Raw genomic sequence first — 15,918 nt, forward strand, 5'->3', positions numbered from 1 at the left:
ATCCCCTCGAGCTTTAATAAACAGCCGTTCGGTAAAAGGAAGAAATCAGTTGCAAAAGGCCGTCGTGTGAAGAAGAAGTCCGTCCGGAGCTCTGATATTTTTTAAGAATATCTTTTCTTTGAGAAAAAAGAAAATGGCTCTAGTACATCAGAAATCTCCAGAGTGTACTCTGGCCGAATTGGATTTATTTTCAGCACCTATGACGCAGCTGTCTATCGATGAAAAAACCTACACGGAAATTTCTCCCCTGTCAGCCATCACCGACGGGGGACCCATTGAGTTTTTCATCCCCGGAGACGGGGACCGGTATCTGGATCTGAACGACACTCTGTTGCATCTCCGTGTAAAAATCACCAACCCTAACGGATCGAACCTAGCTAATGACGCAGCGGTGGGTCTTATCAATTATCCTCTAAATACAATTTTCAGTCAATGCGACGTGACCCTGGGGGATCGACTCATCTCTCAGTCGAGCGCTACCCACCCCTATCGCTGCATGATTGAGACCCTGCTCAACTTTTCACCGGACACGCTCTCCAGTCAGTTTACCGGGGGTCTTTTTTACAAAGATACCGCCGGGTCAGTGGACTCTATCGTGCTCGTGAACGGTCCAAATAATGGGCTAACGAGGAGAGCCGCGTCCACAGCCCGTTCCAGAGAAGTACACCTGCTCGGTCCTCTCCACGGGGACATCTTTTTCTGCGAGAGACTATTGCTCAACTCTGTCGATTTGAGAATTAAACTGACGCGAGCCAACGATGCTTTCTGCCTCATGGGGGCGCGTGACTCTGCTTTTAGCCTAAAAGTACTGGGGGCTTCCCTATTTGTTAAAAAAGTAGCCGTGTCCCCGCAGTCAGGTTAGGTCACGCCGCCGCCTTAATGAAGGGCAACGCTCTCTACCCCCTTTCACGCGTTAATGTGAAAACTTACTCTATTCCGGCAAACTCTAGGGTTTGCAACCAGGAGAATCTGTTTCTGGGTAGCATACCAAAGTACGTGGTTCTGGGTATGGTACACCACGAGGCTTTCACAGGAAGACGAGACCTGTCGCCTTTTAATTTCAGACACTATGACATCGAATACCTGGCTCTCTGTCAGGACGGCCGGCAAGTTCCGGCTAAAGCTTTCCAACCCGATTTTAACAACGGGGTGTCCGTCAGAGAATTCTACAACATGTTCCTGGCTACCGGGAGACATCTCAAAGATTTACCCCTGAGTATCAGCCGTGATGACTTTAATGACGGCTACTCTCTGTTTGTGTTTAATCTCAATCCGAGCGATGACAACGACGCACTGTCTACCGTCTCAAACGGAAACCTCAGGCTGGAGTTGAGATTTAGAACACCCCTGCCGCACACCGCGACCCTTATCGTCTACGCCTGTTACGATTCTATTCTGGAGATCAACGCCAAGAGGCAGGTGCTGGTGGACTATTATTAAAAGATGGACAACGTTCAACTAGAGAACCTTCTGCATAGCCTGCTGGGAGATGTGTTTTGCGGGGTGTGGGCGTCCGATCAACTGCCCATGCTGAATCCCTCTTTTAGAACCCCGGCCTACTTTATCGTCAACACACATCCGGCTCACATGCCGGGGGAGCACTGGTTAGCTTTGACGCTGGAAAATGGTGGCATAGCCACCTTTTTTGATTCTTTGGATTTCCGCCGGACTTTGATCACTACCCTCCGAGCATCTTACAGTTTCTGGAAAAACGTTCTAAAAACATTGAGTACCACGACGTTCAGTTGCAGCACCACATGTCGACGGTCTGCGGACAACATTGCATCTATTACCTCTGTCACCGCGCGTGCGGGCTATCTTTTGATCAAGTACTGTCTTTGTACAATGATGATGTAATAAAGAATGACTTCATGGTGTACGACTATGTGAGGAAATATCAGCGCTGTATTAGAAATAAAATCAAGGTCCCTCCAAGCAGGGGTGTTGTTTTTTGCAATGTTTTAAAGATTTTTAAAGTTTTTGAATGAATGACTGTACGCTCGAAAAAATGTTAATAAACGCTTTATTGGTAAAAGACAAAACTTTGTGTATTACATTTATTCACGATGAAATGTTAATCCAACGCGGGGGGTCATTTGTTCGTCTTCTAGTTTTTGACGGTAGATCCGCAGGTGTTTCAGAGTCTTGAGATCCGATCGCATCCATCTTGAGGAGTCGGTATTGATTACGCGCTCGTGGGTTACTTATAGAAGACAAAGGGATGTTTAATTCTGAGAGAGTATTTAAAAAATGTGTCCATCCGGGAGGTTCAGAACCCTCTGATTTTTCTTTTTAAAAGGAAACAAGAGTCGTTTGAATAGATCGATCATGTGAGACCCTTTTACAACGTTGCCCCGGTACACAAATTCCCCTTTTGTATTCCAAACATCGTGACGGTCGGATAATTTCTTTAAGACGTATTCGGCGTTCTTGCGATCTCGCGCTGGGAGGCTCTGCAACACGTCGTCGATGATGCTATCGGACGTCCGTACGTCCGTCCCAGAATCTGCCTCTGCCTCCGTCTTTGTCAGATTCTCTGTCAGATTCTCTGTCTGATCCTGCTTCACAAAGGTCAGATATCTTTGCAGTAACGCGTTATATTTTTTAATTTTTTCATGAGAGCTCAGCCCCTGCTCGTTTAAGATGGCTCTCATCCTAGCATCCAAATCGTCCTCCGCGACATCTCTGATGGACTGGGAGGGTCGCGTCAGGCGGTTGAGTTGATGACGAGAAACATTTTTGGGCCTTTTTCAAAGTCATTTTCGTATCAATCCTCCGACGAGGTTCCCGATCAAAGGTACCACCGCTGAGAGGAGAGGTAAAAAGAAATCCGCCCGTCTGCTTCTTTAGAACCTGTTGCTTCCTCTTTAAACTGGTTCTTTTATCAGCCAACAGTTTGATAATTTTTTTCTGTCTCTTCAGTTTTTTAAATTGAGAAGGAGTCAGGGGGACGTTTCCTTTTAGAAGATTTAAAGAAATCTCACACAGTGTCTGGATAAAATCCGGGGAGCTGTGAATAAGAATGTCTCTACGTTTCTTGGGTGTGGCACGGTACAGGGCCTTCAGCAGGGGTGCGTTTCTTTTTATACGCGCTGACATGATGATCTACGTCGACGCTCTGGGGATGTAAACGGCCGCTTGCTGGTGAGGAAGTACACCCGTCCTCAGTCTGTACGGATCTGGGCAGACGGGGGTGAGATCCACTATTAAATACCCGTGAGGGTCTTTTGTGGCGTCTTCAAAACTCTCCAAGAAAAATGTCTTTTGTGATGGAAAAATCTGATGAGCCAATATATTCATTTGTAGTTTATCCCGTGGGTTTTTAAACATGACCAAATAATTGCTGTTCAAACTGATGGTGCGACTGTGTTTACCCTGGTGAAACACGTTTTGAGTCAACATCATAACGCTCATGTTTCTGTGGTGGCGATACTGTGTAAAAATCTTTACCACTTCAGGATGGTCAGAGGCTTGAAAAATAACATCGTCCAAAATAATCAAATGCTTTTGATCAGGAGGAAACAGTGTTTCATCTTCAAAAGAATCTGGCAGACCTTTGACAAATTTAATGTTTTTAATCATCTTTTGCAGTTCAGTGTACATAGGTTGAAAAGAGGTATAAATCCACACGATATTGTCAGGTACAACATTTATTACACGGTCACAGTTTTCCAATACATTTTTTACAAAATAGGTCTTTCCACACCCGCTCGGACCCACGATTAAACAAGAAAAAGGAAAGATAAACCTAGGATCAAATTCAATTTCCTGCATTTCTAATACCCGAAAGGCAGAGTTGTTCCGTCAGCAAAGAGTCGTCTTTTGTCATACACCACCCTAAATTTTTTATCAAATGACACATTTCTCAATGCAAAAACCTTTTTATCACGTCTGATGCTGTGTTGACGGATCTCGATCGTGTTTCCCTCTTGTTTATTACTCAGGTAACCCTCCACCAGCTCTCTGACACTGTCAAAGCTCACACGCTCACAACATTCCCGGGTCTGAGTGATACCTTTCACACGCATGACGACTTTCTTTTTATTTCGTGTTTGGTACGCGTAACTCTTGGGACCCGCCGCTGCAAACTCTTGAATGCTGTCACCATCCAGTTCATCCGTCAGGTCACCTAAATAGTTACCCAGCTCTAGAGGTTTCTCACCCTCTTTGACCAGATAGATTAAACTATCTGTGTCGATGTAAAACACTCTGTCTTGTAGTTTTTCCAGATAACTGTACAGCTTCAGTCGTGCGTGTGCTGTGGTGAATGCTGCAATAAAAACATTACTCTGTTTACCTGGGGGTTGAACGTACCTGTCGGTGTATTTCCACCTGATGAGAGCTCTGTTGCTGTGGAGAACGGAAAAGTATTCGACTTTGTATTATACCTGAAAACATGTAACTAAAGAATTCTTTAGGATCTGAGACAATGGTGGTTTTAAACAAATTATCTCTCTGTGCAAACTTTCCCCACAAACTGTTGAGACACAATTTAGCAACCTGTCTTTTCACAGGATTGGTCTCGATTTTGCCAGCATCTAAAAGAATGCCCTGATGCTCCTGATAGTCCCTGATGTATTTTTCCCTGCTCTCTCGGTCCGTCGCCTCAGCGGGGTAACCCGAGGCTTCCTGCTTTCCTTTCAAAAAGGTGTGTATGTAGTCGGTAAACACAGTGTCGCTGCTCTTGTCAAAGTGCCAGACTTCTGTAATTTTACCCACCCTGTACCCCACATCCAGAGCTTTGATGAATTCAACGGTGACCCAGACCCCCGTCAGAGCTCTGCCCTCATCGTCGTGTTCGCAGGGGCCACCCTCATTGTTAGTTTCGGCACAGGTGCGACACAGTGTAAAGAGTAATTTACCTCCCTCACTTTTGTGCGGTAACACGGGGAATAAAAGACCTCGAGGAGGATACACAGTGGCTCTGATGAAGCCCGTAGCTGCGTGGGTCCTCGAAATCTTTGTAGATGATCACGGGGTGACCAAGGGGGTAAGAGCAAGTACTGTTGACAAACGGGTACAGTGAGGTGACATCAACATAGTGGATGGTTTCATCGGGCGCTGCCGTGTGTCGCAGTTTTAAAGCGCTCGTTCTACCTCCGAAAAGTGCTTTTCGGGGGTTGAGAGGCTCAGGAGCGTTAAAGCAACGGAGAAATTCTTTAACCTCCGTGCATGTTGTTTTCATCTGGTTCCACGTGTGTTCTCTCATGACTACAACACGAACCCCATGTGTGGTCTGTAGCTCACTCACCCTCTTCTCACTTTTGTAGTGCAGTTCACCAAAGGTGACGCCTCTCATATCGCACTGTACTGTGGGATCAAAGCAACTGGGACAGCCGTGGTAAAAACATCCATGAAATTCCCAGACATGTTTTACACCGTCAATCTCAGCATATCCGTCTACGAAAAATGCACCAATCTGTTTTTTCACCCATGTTTAGAGCATGCTGTATAAAGATTTTTTCTTTGTGCATCAACCATTCTAACCATTGAACCGATGCGCTAGAGAATCTTTTGCTCTGATTCAAATAGTTGTGAGGGCAGGGGATAGCCAGAGTGTTAGGAGTCAGATAATTGGTGCGAAACACCTTCATACAGGCTCCGGCTATGGTGATAGAACCAAAAGGGTCTACCCCCGTCTCACCTAGGAACTGATCTCTAAATTTAAGACTGCCCTGGGTGAGAATGTCAACATCATTTTTGCAGTACAGCGAGGCCTCCTTTTGGAAGTCAAAGGTACCTCGGCTGACCTCGTTGTACCACGGGTCAAATTCTTCCCGTTCGCGCACCGTCATGCGATCTACGTCGTAGTCGGACGGAACGGGATAGGGCCCCACGTAATTGAGGTGAATTTCTGAGCTAAATTTGTGTGGGAAATACCCCTTGGTCTTGTCAGTGAATCCTAAGGCTTTGGGCATAGCGCTGAGACGCATGGGGAGAAATGACAGGGAATCTATGAATTTGAGACCATAATGGGATTCCTCAAAACTGAGGATTTTACTCCCGTTCATCAGAATCTGTTGTGGCGTCACATCCAGTTCCAACATACCTTTTAACACCAGATAACTGTCAAACCCCTTGGCATTATGGGCTATAAAGATGTTCTGTTTGTATCGTGGCTTCCTGAAATGCAAAATAAACATTTTAGCACAGTCAAGACCATAAAACGCCTTCTCTTCACCTTTGGATGTTTTTGTATGCACTAAAAAAGGAACATGCTCTCCATTTTGACCCACAAATGTTTCAAAATCATAAAAAACCAAATCAGGATGTGAGATGTCTGGTTGGAGGGTAGGAATGTAACAACTATGATCGACTTTAGAGTCGCTCTGCAGTTTTTCACCACAGATTTTACATTTTTTCACCGCACAGCGATGCTTTGCATCGTCTAACGACAAATTGACACTGTAGTATAGTTCGCATCGTGCGCATTTTTTGATTCGGTCGCAGAGGCTGGACTTTCTGCTTGAACCGACCAATTTGTGTCTGGTGAAACAAGAGGGTGAGCGACACGTTCTGTTACAGTCAGAGCAAACCACTGTGTTGAACCCTCTGTGGGGCAGGCAGGATCGTTGCACACTGCGCAGTAACCTTTACAAAAGTGGGTATAGGGGTGCTTAAAAGTCTTGTAACAATAATTACAGACTGACGACCCCAGGAAGGCTTTGAGATTTTTTATCCCATAATAGTGATTTTGTAGTAAAAAGAGAAACAACTGATTGGAACGATCAGAGAATTTTGTCTCATAATGTGAGAGGGGTTTACTGTGGCATGTTCTGTAAAACACAACAATTTTACGCCCCAAGAATATTTTCAAATTTACCAATGTCACTGAAAGTGACGGGGGTCTCATCATTTAAACCAGCCTGATGCTGCAACTTCCTCGCAATATCAAGGCATTCTCTTTCAGTAAGTTTCGGGTAGATAACGTGAGCTAGACTGATGGCGAAGCAAAGCTGGTTGTCTCTGTTGTCTACGATAAATAAGTGACGTCTTTTTTTGTCAATGATTTCACAGTCTAGAGTTTTCTCCATCTTACGTTTGGCACCTCCTCCTGGGTTCTGCACCACGTGAAGGATGAATTCTATATTCTCATCCGATGAAATGATACCGTTTGACTGCACAATCCGATCTAGCATTCCATTAAAAGCCGGTAGAATATTTTCACCTTGTTCATCCACAGCAACTGTAACATGATTGTGTACGTTTTCACCCACCACCTCCAACTGTATTAAATCATTGCGACTACTATGTCGTCTGGCAACATCCACCAATTCGCTGATAACCCCTGTTACATCTCGATAGAATGTTGCAATGTCAGGCACATTTCCCCGAGTGGGAATGTTAAAGGAGCGTCTTGTTCTCCATGCGTTAAAATCATTAAAAAACCTCTCACCCCGCTCAGGAGAGAGATCGGATGGATTTTCTCCTAGCCCTCCTCCCCCTTGCTGAGGAGAAAGATGGGGTGAGGGGCTGCTCTCTGACCCCCCTTCTCCTGGCCTCTCATCCTGTTCAGGAGGGGGGTTAGGAAGAGCCGATTGTGTCTCTGCTGAATCCGTCTCTGATCTGATTGTTACCGCGTGTAAGACATGATCACTTTGCGTGTGGAGAGCTGATGAAGGAGAATGATTTTCAAACTCTACTGCATTAACTGCATTAAGGTTTTCGAGGGCATCATTTATGAGTTGTAAGGTGTCAAGTTCTAGGACGTTTTCATTTTGCTCTGTAAAATGTAAATTTATTGGAATGGAGATTGGAATTTCACTTAATTGATCAACAGCTATTTGTAAAGCATTCGGTACTTGATTAAAATATTCAACATTGAAATCCTCATCACTTAATTGATCAACAGCTATTTGTAAAAATCGGTACTTGATTAAAATATTCAACATTGAAATCCTCATCCATATCTTAAACAAAAGACAGAAAAAGGAAAAAAAAAAAATTACAGCTTTTTCAACACTGTTTTAGTACACCTTTGGTTACAATTGGAGGAAACAATATACCGTATGACATTATTGAAAATCTCCAGCACTACCTTGTCTTGGGGGTGTTGGGAATGAATGTAGCAGCCTGTATCCTCAGCCCTGTCAAAGAGCGGATCAGGAACGCTCTCGTGGTGCTCGTGCTGTTGTTGGGGATGATTGTATCCGGCTGTATCCCCGTCCACCCTGTTGAAGGACGGTTGACGAACGCTCTCGTGGTGCTTGTGCTGTTGTTGGGGATGATCGTTGCCCCCCGTATCCCCCTCGACCCTGTTGAAGGACGGTTCAGGAACGCTCTCGTTTAATCTCAACCCTGAATCTGTAATTAGATGAGAGATGAGTTATTTTTTTTTTTTATATTTATTATTATTATTAGTCAAGAAGATATAGTATAAAATATACCATCAAACAATCTCCTAACAATGTTAGACTTGTGTCTCTGGTTCCTACGTCTCCTTATCGGCCTCGCAGGTTCGAAAGGATCTGGTGAAAGGAGGGTCGAGCTGCCGTGGGCCCGCTGTAAGTACAGGGGTCAGAGTGGTACACGCTTGCCGTATTCTACGTCTCCTCGCAGGGGCAGAAGGTTCACGGGAGAGTGGAGCTGCCGTGGGAGTCACAGTGCTCAGAGAGGCGCACGTTTGAAGGTTCTGTTTTGATGGTTCTGTTTAGACAGAGGGGGAAAATCGTTAAAATACAAATCATCAAAACGGCACATATTTTGTATATACTTCTAATCACAGATAAATATATTACCTTGTACAGTCGACTTCGGTCCTCCTGGCTGTCTCACACGTCTTCTGGAGAGTTTGTTCGTCTGCTTACTTGAGTCAGTCCCATGTTGAAGTGCCGAGGTTTCCCTCTCAATCTCAATTTCACCAATTTCAGATACACAGCAATTTGTCCCCTGCACGGGGGGTGGGGTTTCAGAACACAGCAATGCTTTTACTGCTTTTTCAGTTTCTTGGTTGTCTTCGGATACCAATCTTTCAGCCCTGGCTAACAGATCTGAAAAATGTATCATAAAAAGTTATATTTCAGCAATCTATGAACAACTGAGCTGTTCATAAAAAACAAAACAAAACAAAAAAAAAACTGTATGTAAAATACCAATGTCTGTTTGCGTGAGGGTTATTCCTTCAAACTCATCGGCGCTGACTTTAAAGATACAGAAAGTTACACTTAAAAATCTAGAATAAAAATAGAACAACTTTCAGGTTAAAAAGATCACGGATTGCTTACCAGGATAAATTGGCATATGGTGAACCTCTACTGTAACTTCTAAAACACAGTTATTCGTAAATAGTAGTTAATCATTAATAGTTCATTCATTAATAGTTTTCTAAAACTATTTAGAAAACTACAGAGAAAAAGTTTGGGAAGAATTTGAGGCTTACCGGTAGTCATCTTTGCAGCCATCTTTGTTTGTTACACGCGCTCGCAGACGGTGAAGCTTCCGATGAAGTTCTGGAGGACTGAGCTAATGACTGTGAGATGATCATGTATATATTCGCTTTACAATGCTTGGCGAGAAGGAAAAAAAAAAAAAAAAAAAGTTGATTGGCGCCGAAAAGTCTGATATTGACGATTGCCCCGGTGGACCAACTGGTCCCATGGGGATACATCCCTACACGGGAACTCTACCAAACAACAGGTTCAGGCGATATAACTCATGTTAAGAATGTTTTTCTCCAGGAGGGCCTCCAGGTCTCCACGGGATTTAAGCTTCTTCAGTTACACACCTCGGACACCGGAAGACAACGTAGGCCCCTAAATTTCTTACTTGAGGCCACCAACTCTTTTCTCTTTTCTTCTGAACCACAGTGTTAGGGTTCTAACAGTCTAACTTTCTCCAATAGTTTTCTCTTCTCTAGTTTTCACAACTGTTTCACAAATGTTTGTTCTGTGGAAGGTTTCTGTTCTGTGTTGTTTCTTTCTTCACAGCCTTCTTCAGTCACACACACCATTCTCGGTTTGATCAGTTTCAACACACCCCAGTCATTGGAAGACATCGTAGCCGACAACATAGGCCCCTCACTGGAAGATTCTTCCCGCTGATAGAGAATCAGCTCCCCCGTCTTGTAACGGAACACATACCCAAAACTCCCTGTTTGACTATAAGGCTCCAAAGACCATTCTTGCTGCAAAGGCTCACAAGGTGACGCCTGAGAACGCTGTACAAACACCGTGGATTTTTCAACTACTTTTCCACACAATTCTCTTATAACGGTCACAGCCGTCTCACCAATCAAGGATGTAGAACTACTCATGTTGTCCACGGATGGCTATGCCAGGACTATGGCAAAATTGTTTTGTCACTGTGTTGTAACTATTGCCCTTATTAAAAACAGATGAGCAAGCGAGAAAGGCGGGGGGGGATCCACCCTCCTCGGGAGGAGGGTGGAAGGCGGGAGTGGGGGTGGGGGTGGGGGCGGGTGGGGGATCCACCCTTTTAAAAAATGGCGGGAGGCGGGGAAGGGAGGTGGGGGGGGGGAACAGATGTGGGCGGGTTCAGGGAAAGTTCAACCTGTCACTTTGACAAGAAGTGGTCCATTTCTTCTCTTATATCCTCTTTCACTTCCTGTCTTCTCAATCGTTCGTTGGTTGCATTGTGCACGGGGTGCCGTATTCACTTAATATTGAACACTTGGTGTGTTGTATTCACTTAATATTGAACACTTGGTGTGTTGTATTCACTTTAATTAAAATTCGAACACTTGGGACATTCTAGTCACCTGATAACAGTGAGAAACAACCCATATTAAACAAATACAGGGCTCCACCGATTATCAGCGTTAGCATGGCCTCACCGTCTGTTTCACCCGGTGTCTTTGTTCAGCGTGTGAAATGTTTAGTTACTCCTCTGCCTCCTTTAGTGAAGGGAATATGGGCAGAAAGTGGAGTTTATTAATGGCTCTGGAGGCGAGACTTAATGAGATTGAGACGCGGTTCCGTAGTTTGGAGTTAGCTGGAGTTGCGTCAGGTAGCCAGGAGAAGCTAGCTGCTGCGGAGCCGCCTAGCGTAGCTACAGCTGGCGGCCCCCGGCAGCAGCCGGCTCGCCAGGGCGGCTGGGTGACGGTTCGTAGGAAGCGGAGCCCAAAATAAAGGCCACGGTGCCCCACCACCCGCTTCCCGTGGCTCATCGTTTTTCCCCACTCGGCGACACTCGCTGAGAAACCGACCCTGGTAACTGGCGACTCTGTTTAGCGCTACGTGAAGCCGACTCCAGCGACCATAGTTAAGAGCATTCCGGGGCCAGAGCGGGCGACATAGAAGCCAATTTATGGCTTCTGGCGAGACGTAAACGTAAATTTGGTAAAGTTATTATTCACGTCGGAGCCAACGACACCCGGCTTCGTCAGTCGGAGGTCACCAAAATTAACATAGAGTCGGTGTGTAACTACGCTAAAACGATGTCGGACTCCGGAGCATTCTCTGGTCCCCTCCCCAATCTGGCCAGCGAGGAGATGTTTAGCCGCATGTCGTCGCTCCGTCGCTGGCTGTCACGGTGGTGCCCCGAAAACCAGGTGGCCTTTATAGACAATTGGAGCACCTTCTGGGGAAAACCTGGTCTGATTAGGAGAGACGGTGTCCATCCCACTCGAGATGGCGCTTCTCTCATTTCTAGTAATTTGGCTAATTTTATTAGACCCAAAGTGACCTGACAATCCAGGGTCCAGACCAGGATGCAGAGTTGTAGTCTTACACACCTCTCTGCTGCTTCCTTAGAACCCTCATCCACCAACAATAACATATTTAACACTATAGAGGTAGTCTCTGTTCCACGGTTAAAGGTTCACCAAGCACAGAGCAGGGGAGCGGTCAATCACCATAATCTTATTAAAATTAATACTAAAGCACAAGTTGGAGAAACTAATATCACAATTAAGTGTGGACTGTTAAATATTAGATCTCTTTTGTGTAAATCCCTGTTAGTGCACGACCCGATAGCGGATCATCACATTGATTTGTTCTGTCTTACTGAGACCTGGCTTCAGGAGGAGGAGTATGTTAGCTTAAATGACCAGGAAGTGTTAGCAGGAAGTGTTACAGTTGAGCTCCGCACACATTGAAACAGGAAGCATCAAAATTAAATCCAGCTGAGTTGGACTGATTCATCAACTCTGAGCCACATAGAATTTAAGTACACAGCAGCTTGATGTTGTTAAAAAACCTTGTAGGAACATGTCTGATCAACAGGTTCAACCCCGGTCAAGAAACAGACACAGCTCAAACCTCTTCAATGCCGGTGTAATCCACCTCAAAATCACAAGTGTAGTTGAAACTCATAGCATTCCTCAAACCAAATGACGTAAATGAACTTTATCGCTCTAGATCTATTCGACGACAGCAAAAGTGGCTTCTCTAAGTTGTATTAGCTCAAAAATATATAATTTCTCACTTACAGCAGATCTTTCTTCACAAACTGTTGGCAGTGAAAGTACGCCAACAACTGTTTGAACCTGTTGAAGGGAAGATGGAAGTGCTGCTGTCTCAAGTACTGCACTGCCCTCTAATGATCGCAAAATTCATATATCTGTGTGTGTGTGTGTGTGTGTGTGGGTGGGAGATGCTTGCCATCCAACACTCCTGGAACCAGAATCATAACGCTTCTGATCATCAAAACTAAAATGAAAGAGTGAACACAAAACGCTGTTCACCTCTGGGTTCACATCGTGTCTTCTGGTCACCTGCCATAGTCAGGGTGAGGGTTAGAGTTAGGGTTGGGTTAGGGTGAGGGTGAGGGTGAGGGTTAGGGGTTAGGGTTAGGGTCAGGGTTAGGGTTAGTGGTTAGGGTTAGGGTTGGAGTTAAGGTTGGAGTTAGGGTTAGCATTAGGGTTAGGGTTAGTGGTTAGGGTTAGTGGTTGGGGATAGGGTTAGGGTTAGGGTTAGGGTTAGGGTGAGGGAGTGAGCACTCTTTTCTGTTAGGGTGATGAGCATGTGTAGCAGAGAGCTTGCTATGAACATGATAAAACCCTTTTGTGAGCACCTACAGAAAGAAACAACTCATTAAATCCACAAGTGTATTGGACAGTCGAAACCGAAATAAGAAACGGTTGGATCAAATTGATGAGTGTGGTTTTAGTGTCTTGGCTGATTGGTAAAAGGTTAGTTGCTTAGTTAATCATCCCTTAGTTAGTTGCTTTGATGGCGTGGCGTTCCAACCTGGGGCCTGTGAGTGCTCCAGATACTTCAACTCACTGTATGTTTCAGTGGAGGACACCCCATACTCTCGGAGGACTGTGGAATCATGTGCAACTTTATTAGCAGCGTCCCCGTGACATGGCACCAACAACAGAGCAACATCCTTTCTGCCCCAACACAATGCAACACACTCTGGTCGCTATGGTAACGTTTAAACATACCTTCAAAATAAGACACAACACAAAAGCAAAGTGCATGAAAATGCTCGCTGTTCACAGCAGCACTGAATCAGTGGGAGCCCTGAGACGGTCCCATCTTGGGCTCATGGGGGACAATGAAACCCGAAGTGTGCTACTTGGGTCCAGTCTGCTCCGTAACTTGGTTTTGGGTGGTGTCACTGCAGAAAACCCTGCTTCCCACAGATACCATGTGGGCAATGGCACCAGGGTTTTCAGTGCTGTTGTGGCGATCTCGGGGTTTCTGCCATGACTTTAATCCAGAACAACGGCAGAGTTGATGTCTCCAACAGACGTTTAAGGCCCCCGTCATCTCCAGCAGATGATCTTCTTCACACATCGACACGCTGGATTCACCCGGTTTGGTGACGAATGGGTCGCGGATCCATTCCTTGGCAGTTCATGGATCTTTTGTGGTTGGGAAGTAGCGCTCGAACCCTTCTGACAGGATCCATGTTGTGAGGTGGTGATCCACCCCAGCTACCTGCAGCTTGTCCCCCAGCAGCCTGGGCTGGATGGTGTTGAACGCACTGGAGAAATCAAAAAACATGATCCTCACAGTGCTTCCAGCCTTCTCCAGGTGAGTGGGGGCGGTGTGGAGGAGGTAGATGACGGCGTCGTCCACCCCGATGCTCGGCTGGTAGGCGAACTGCAACGGGTCCATGAAGGAGCTCACCAGTGGGCGCAGGTGATCGAAGATGAGTCTCTCCAGCGTCTTCATCAGATGAGACGTCAGAGCTACCGGCCTGTAGCTGTTGAGCTCCTTGGGGCGCGGTGTCCTCGGCACTGGGACGATGCAGGACGTCTTCCACAGCTGTGGCACTCTCCCCAGATTAGCCAATTATTAGCATTAGCCATTTGGAGCCACAGGCAGATCTTAATGCTGACAATGGTTTAGGTTACTATGCCTCCGCACTTGACAACTTAACCAGCACAGGGGCTCCCTCCACCTCCTTCCTCCGGCCCACGGAGTCACAGGGTTTCATCGCCGGGGACGGAGCAGGAGCCCTAGTGAGCTCAACCCCGCTCAAACCAAGGGAACCCTGGTCGGTGGTGGCCAGGGGCGCTGGGGCTCGTCCATCCCCCCCTCCTCTGCCCCCGTATCTGCCACTGGATAACAGGTACGATATCCTAAGCCTGCAGGACTTCCCTCCCATGGGCGCTTGTTCCAGCTCGCCTCCTGGTCCTGTCCGTCCAGCTGGCTCTCACCAGACGAGGAACCGGGGTCAGCTCGCTCGACCTGGCCCCCTGCTACCATCCTGGTCAGGAGCAACACACGACCGGCGCCACCATCCCCAGGCTCCTCGCCGCCACCGCCGCACCTCCAGACGGTCAGAGGCGGCCCTCAGGTGCAGCGCACCCCCGCGGTGCTGGTGGTCGGGACCTCAGTGGTCAGGCACGTGGCGGTGCACGACGGCCGGACCTTCTGTCACCCCGGTGCCCCCCGTGTTGTGGAGGTTACATCCTCGGCCCTGCAGCTGAGTGCACAGCACCCCTCGGCCTCCACGCTGGTTCTGGAAGCCGGCATCAACGACCTCAAATTCCAGCAGTCGGAGGTTCTGAAGCAGGACTTCATCTCCCTGGTGGACCGTCTGCTGGACACGGGGAAGCGGCTCATTATCTCGGGCCCGCTTCCCCCACCTCGCTACGGTGACGTCATCACCAGCCGCCCCTGTGGCTGAAGGGGTGCTAGAGAAGAAATGGACCACTTCTTGTCAAAGTGACAGGTTGACCTTTCCCTGAACCCGCCCACATCTGTTCCCCCCCCCCCCCCCACCTCCCTTCCCCGCCTCCCGCCATTTTTTAAAAGGGTGGATCCCCCACCCGCCCCCACCCCCACCCCCACTCCCGCCTTCCACCCTCCTCCCGAGGAGGGTGGATCCCCCCCCCCCCCCGCCTTTCTCGCTTGCTCATCTGTTTTTAATAAGGGCAATAGTTACAACACAGTGACAAAACAATTTTGCCATAGTCCTGGCATAGCCATCCGTGGACAACATGAGTAGTTCTACATCCTTGATTGGTGAGACGGCTGTGACCGTTATAAGAGAATTGTGTGGAAAAGTAGTTGAAAAATCCACGGTGTTTGTACAGCGTTCTCAGGCGTCACCTTGTGAGCCTTTGCAGCAAGAATGGTCTTTGGAGCCTTATAGTCAAACAGGGAGTTTTGGGTATGTGTTCCGTTACAAGACGGGGGAGCTGATTCTCTATCAGCGGGAAGAATCTTCCAGTGAGGGGCCTATGTTGTCGGCTACGATGTCTTCCAATGACTGGGGTGTGTTGAAACTGATCAAACCGAGAATGGTGTGTGTGACTGAAGAAGGCTGTGAAGAAAGAAACAACACAGAACAGAAACCTTCCACAGAACAAACATTTGTGAAACAGTTGTGAAAACTAGAGAAGAGAAAACTATTGGAGAAAGTTAGACTGTTAGAACCCTAACACTGTGGTTCAGAAGAAAAGAGAAAAGAGTTGGTGGCCTCAAGTAAGAAATTTAGGGGCCTACGTTGTCTTCCGGTGTCCGAGGTGTGTAACTGAAGAAGCTTAAATCCCGTGGA

At 46.8% G+C, this 15,918-nt stretch overlaps 1 protein-coding gene across 1 annotated transcript; it reads right to left on the bottom strand.

The window, feature by feature from the left end:
- Positions 1-6,794: 6,794 nt before the first annotated feature.
- LOC130533410 (uncharacterized) lies at positions 6,795-8,478 on the bottom strand. Its single transcript, XM_057046782.1, has 2 exons — positions 8,388-8,478; positions 6,795-8,304 (listed from the first exon to the last, which is right to left on the bottom strand). Exon 2 carries the CDS (start codon positions 7,902-7,904, stop codon positions 6,795-6,797), a length of 1,110 nt encoding a protein of 369 aa, XP_056902762.1. The 5' UTR covers positions 7,905-8,304; positions 8,388-8,478.
- Positions 8,479-15,918: the final 7,440 nt, after the last annotated feature.

The sequence above is a fragment of the Takifugu flavidus genome, chromosome 11 (genome assembly GCF_003711565.1).
Source record: "Takifugu flavidus isolate HTHZ2018 chromosome 11, ASM371156v2, whole genome shotgun sequence".
In the NCBI taxonomy this organism is placed as follows: Eukaryota; Metazoa; Chordata; class Actinopteri; order Tetraodontiformes; family Tetraodontidae; genus Takifugu; species Takifugu flavidus.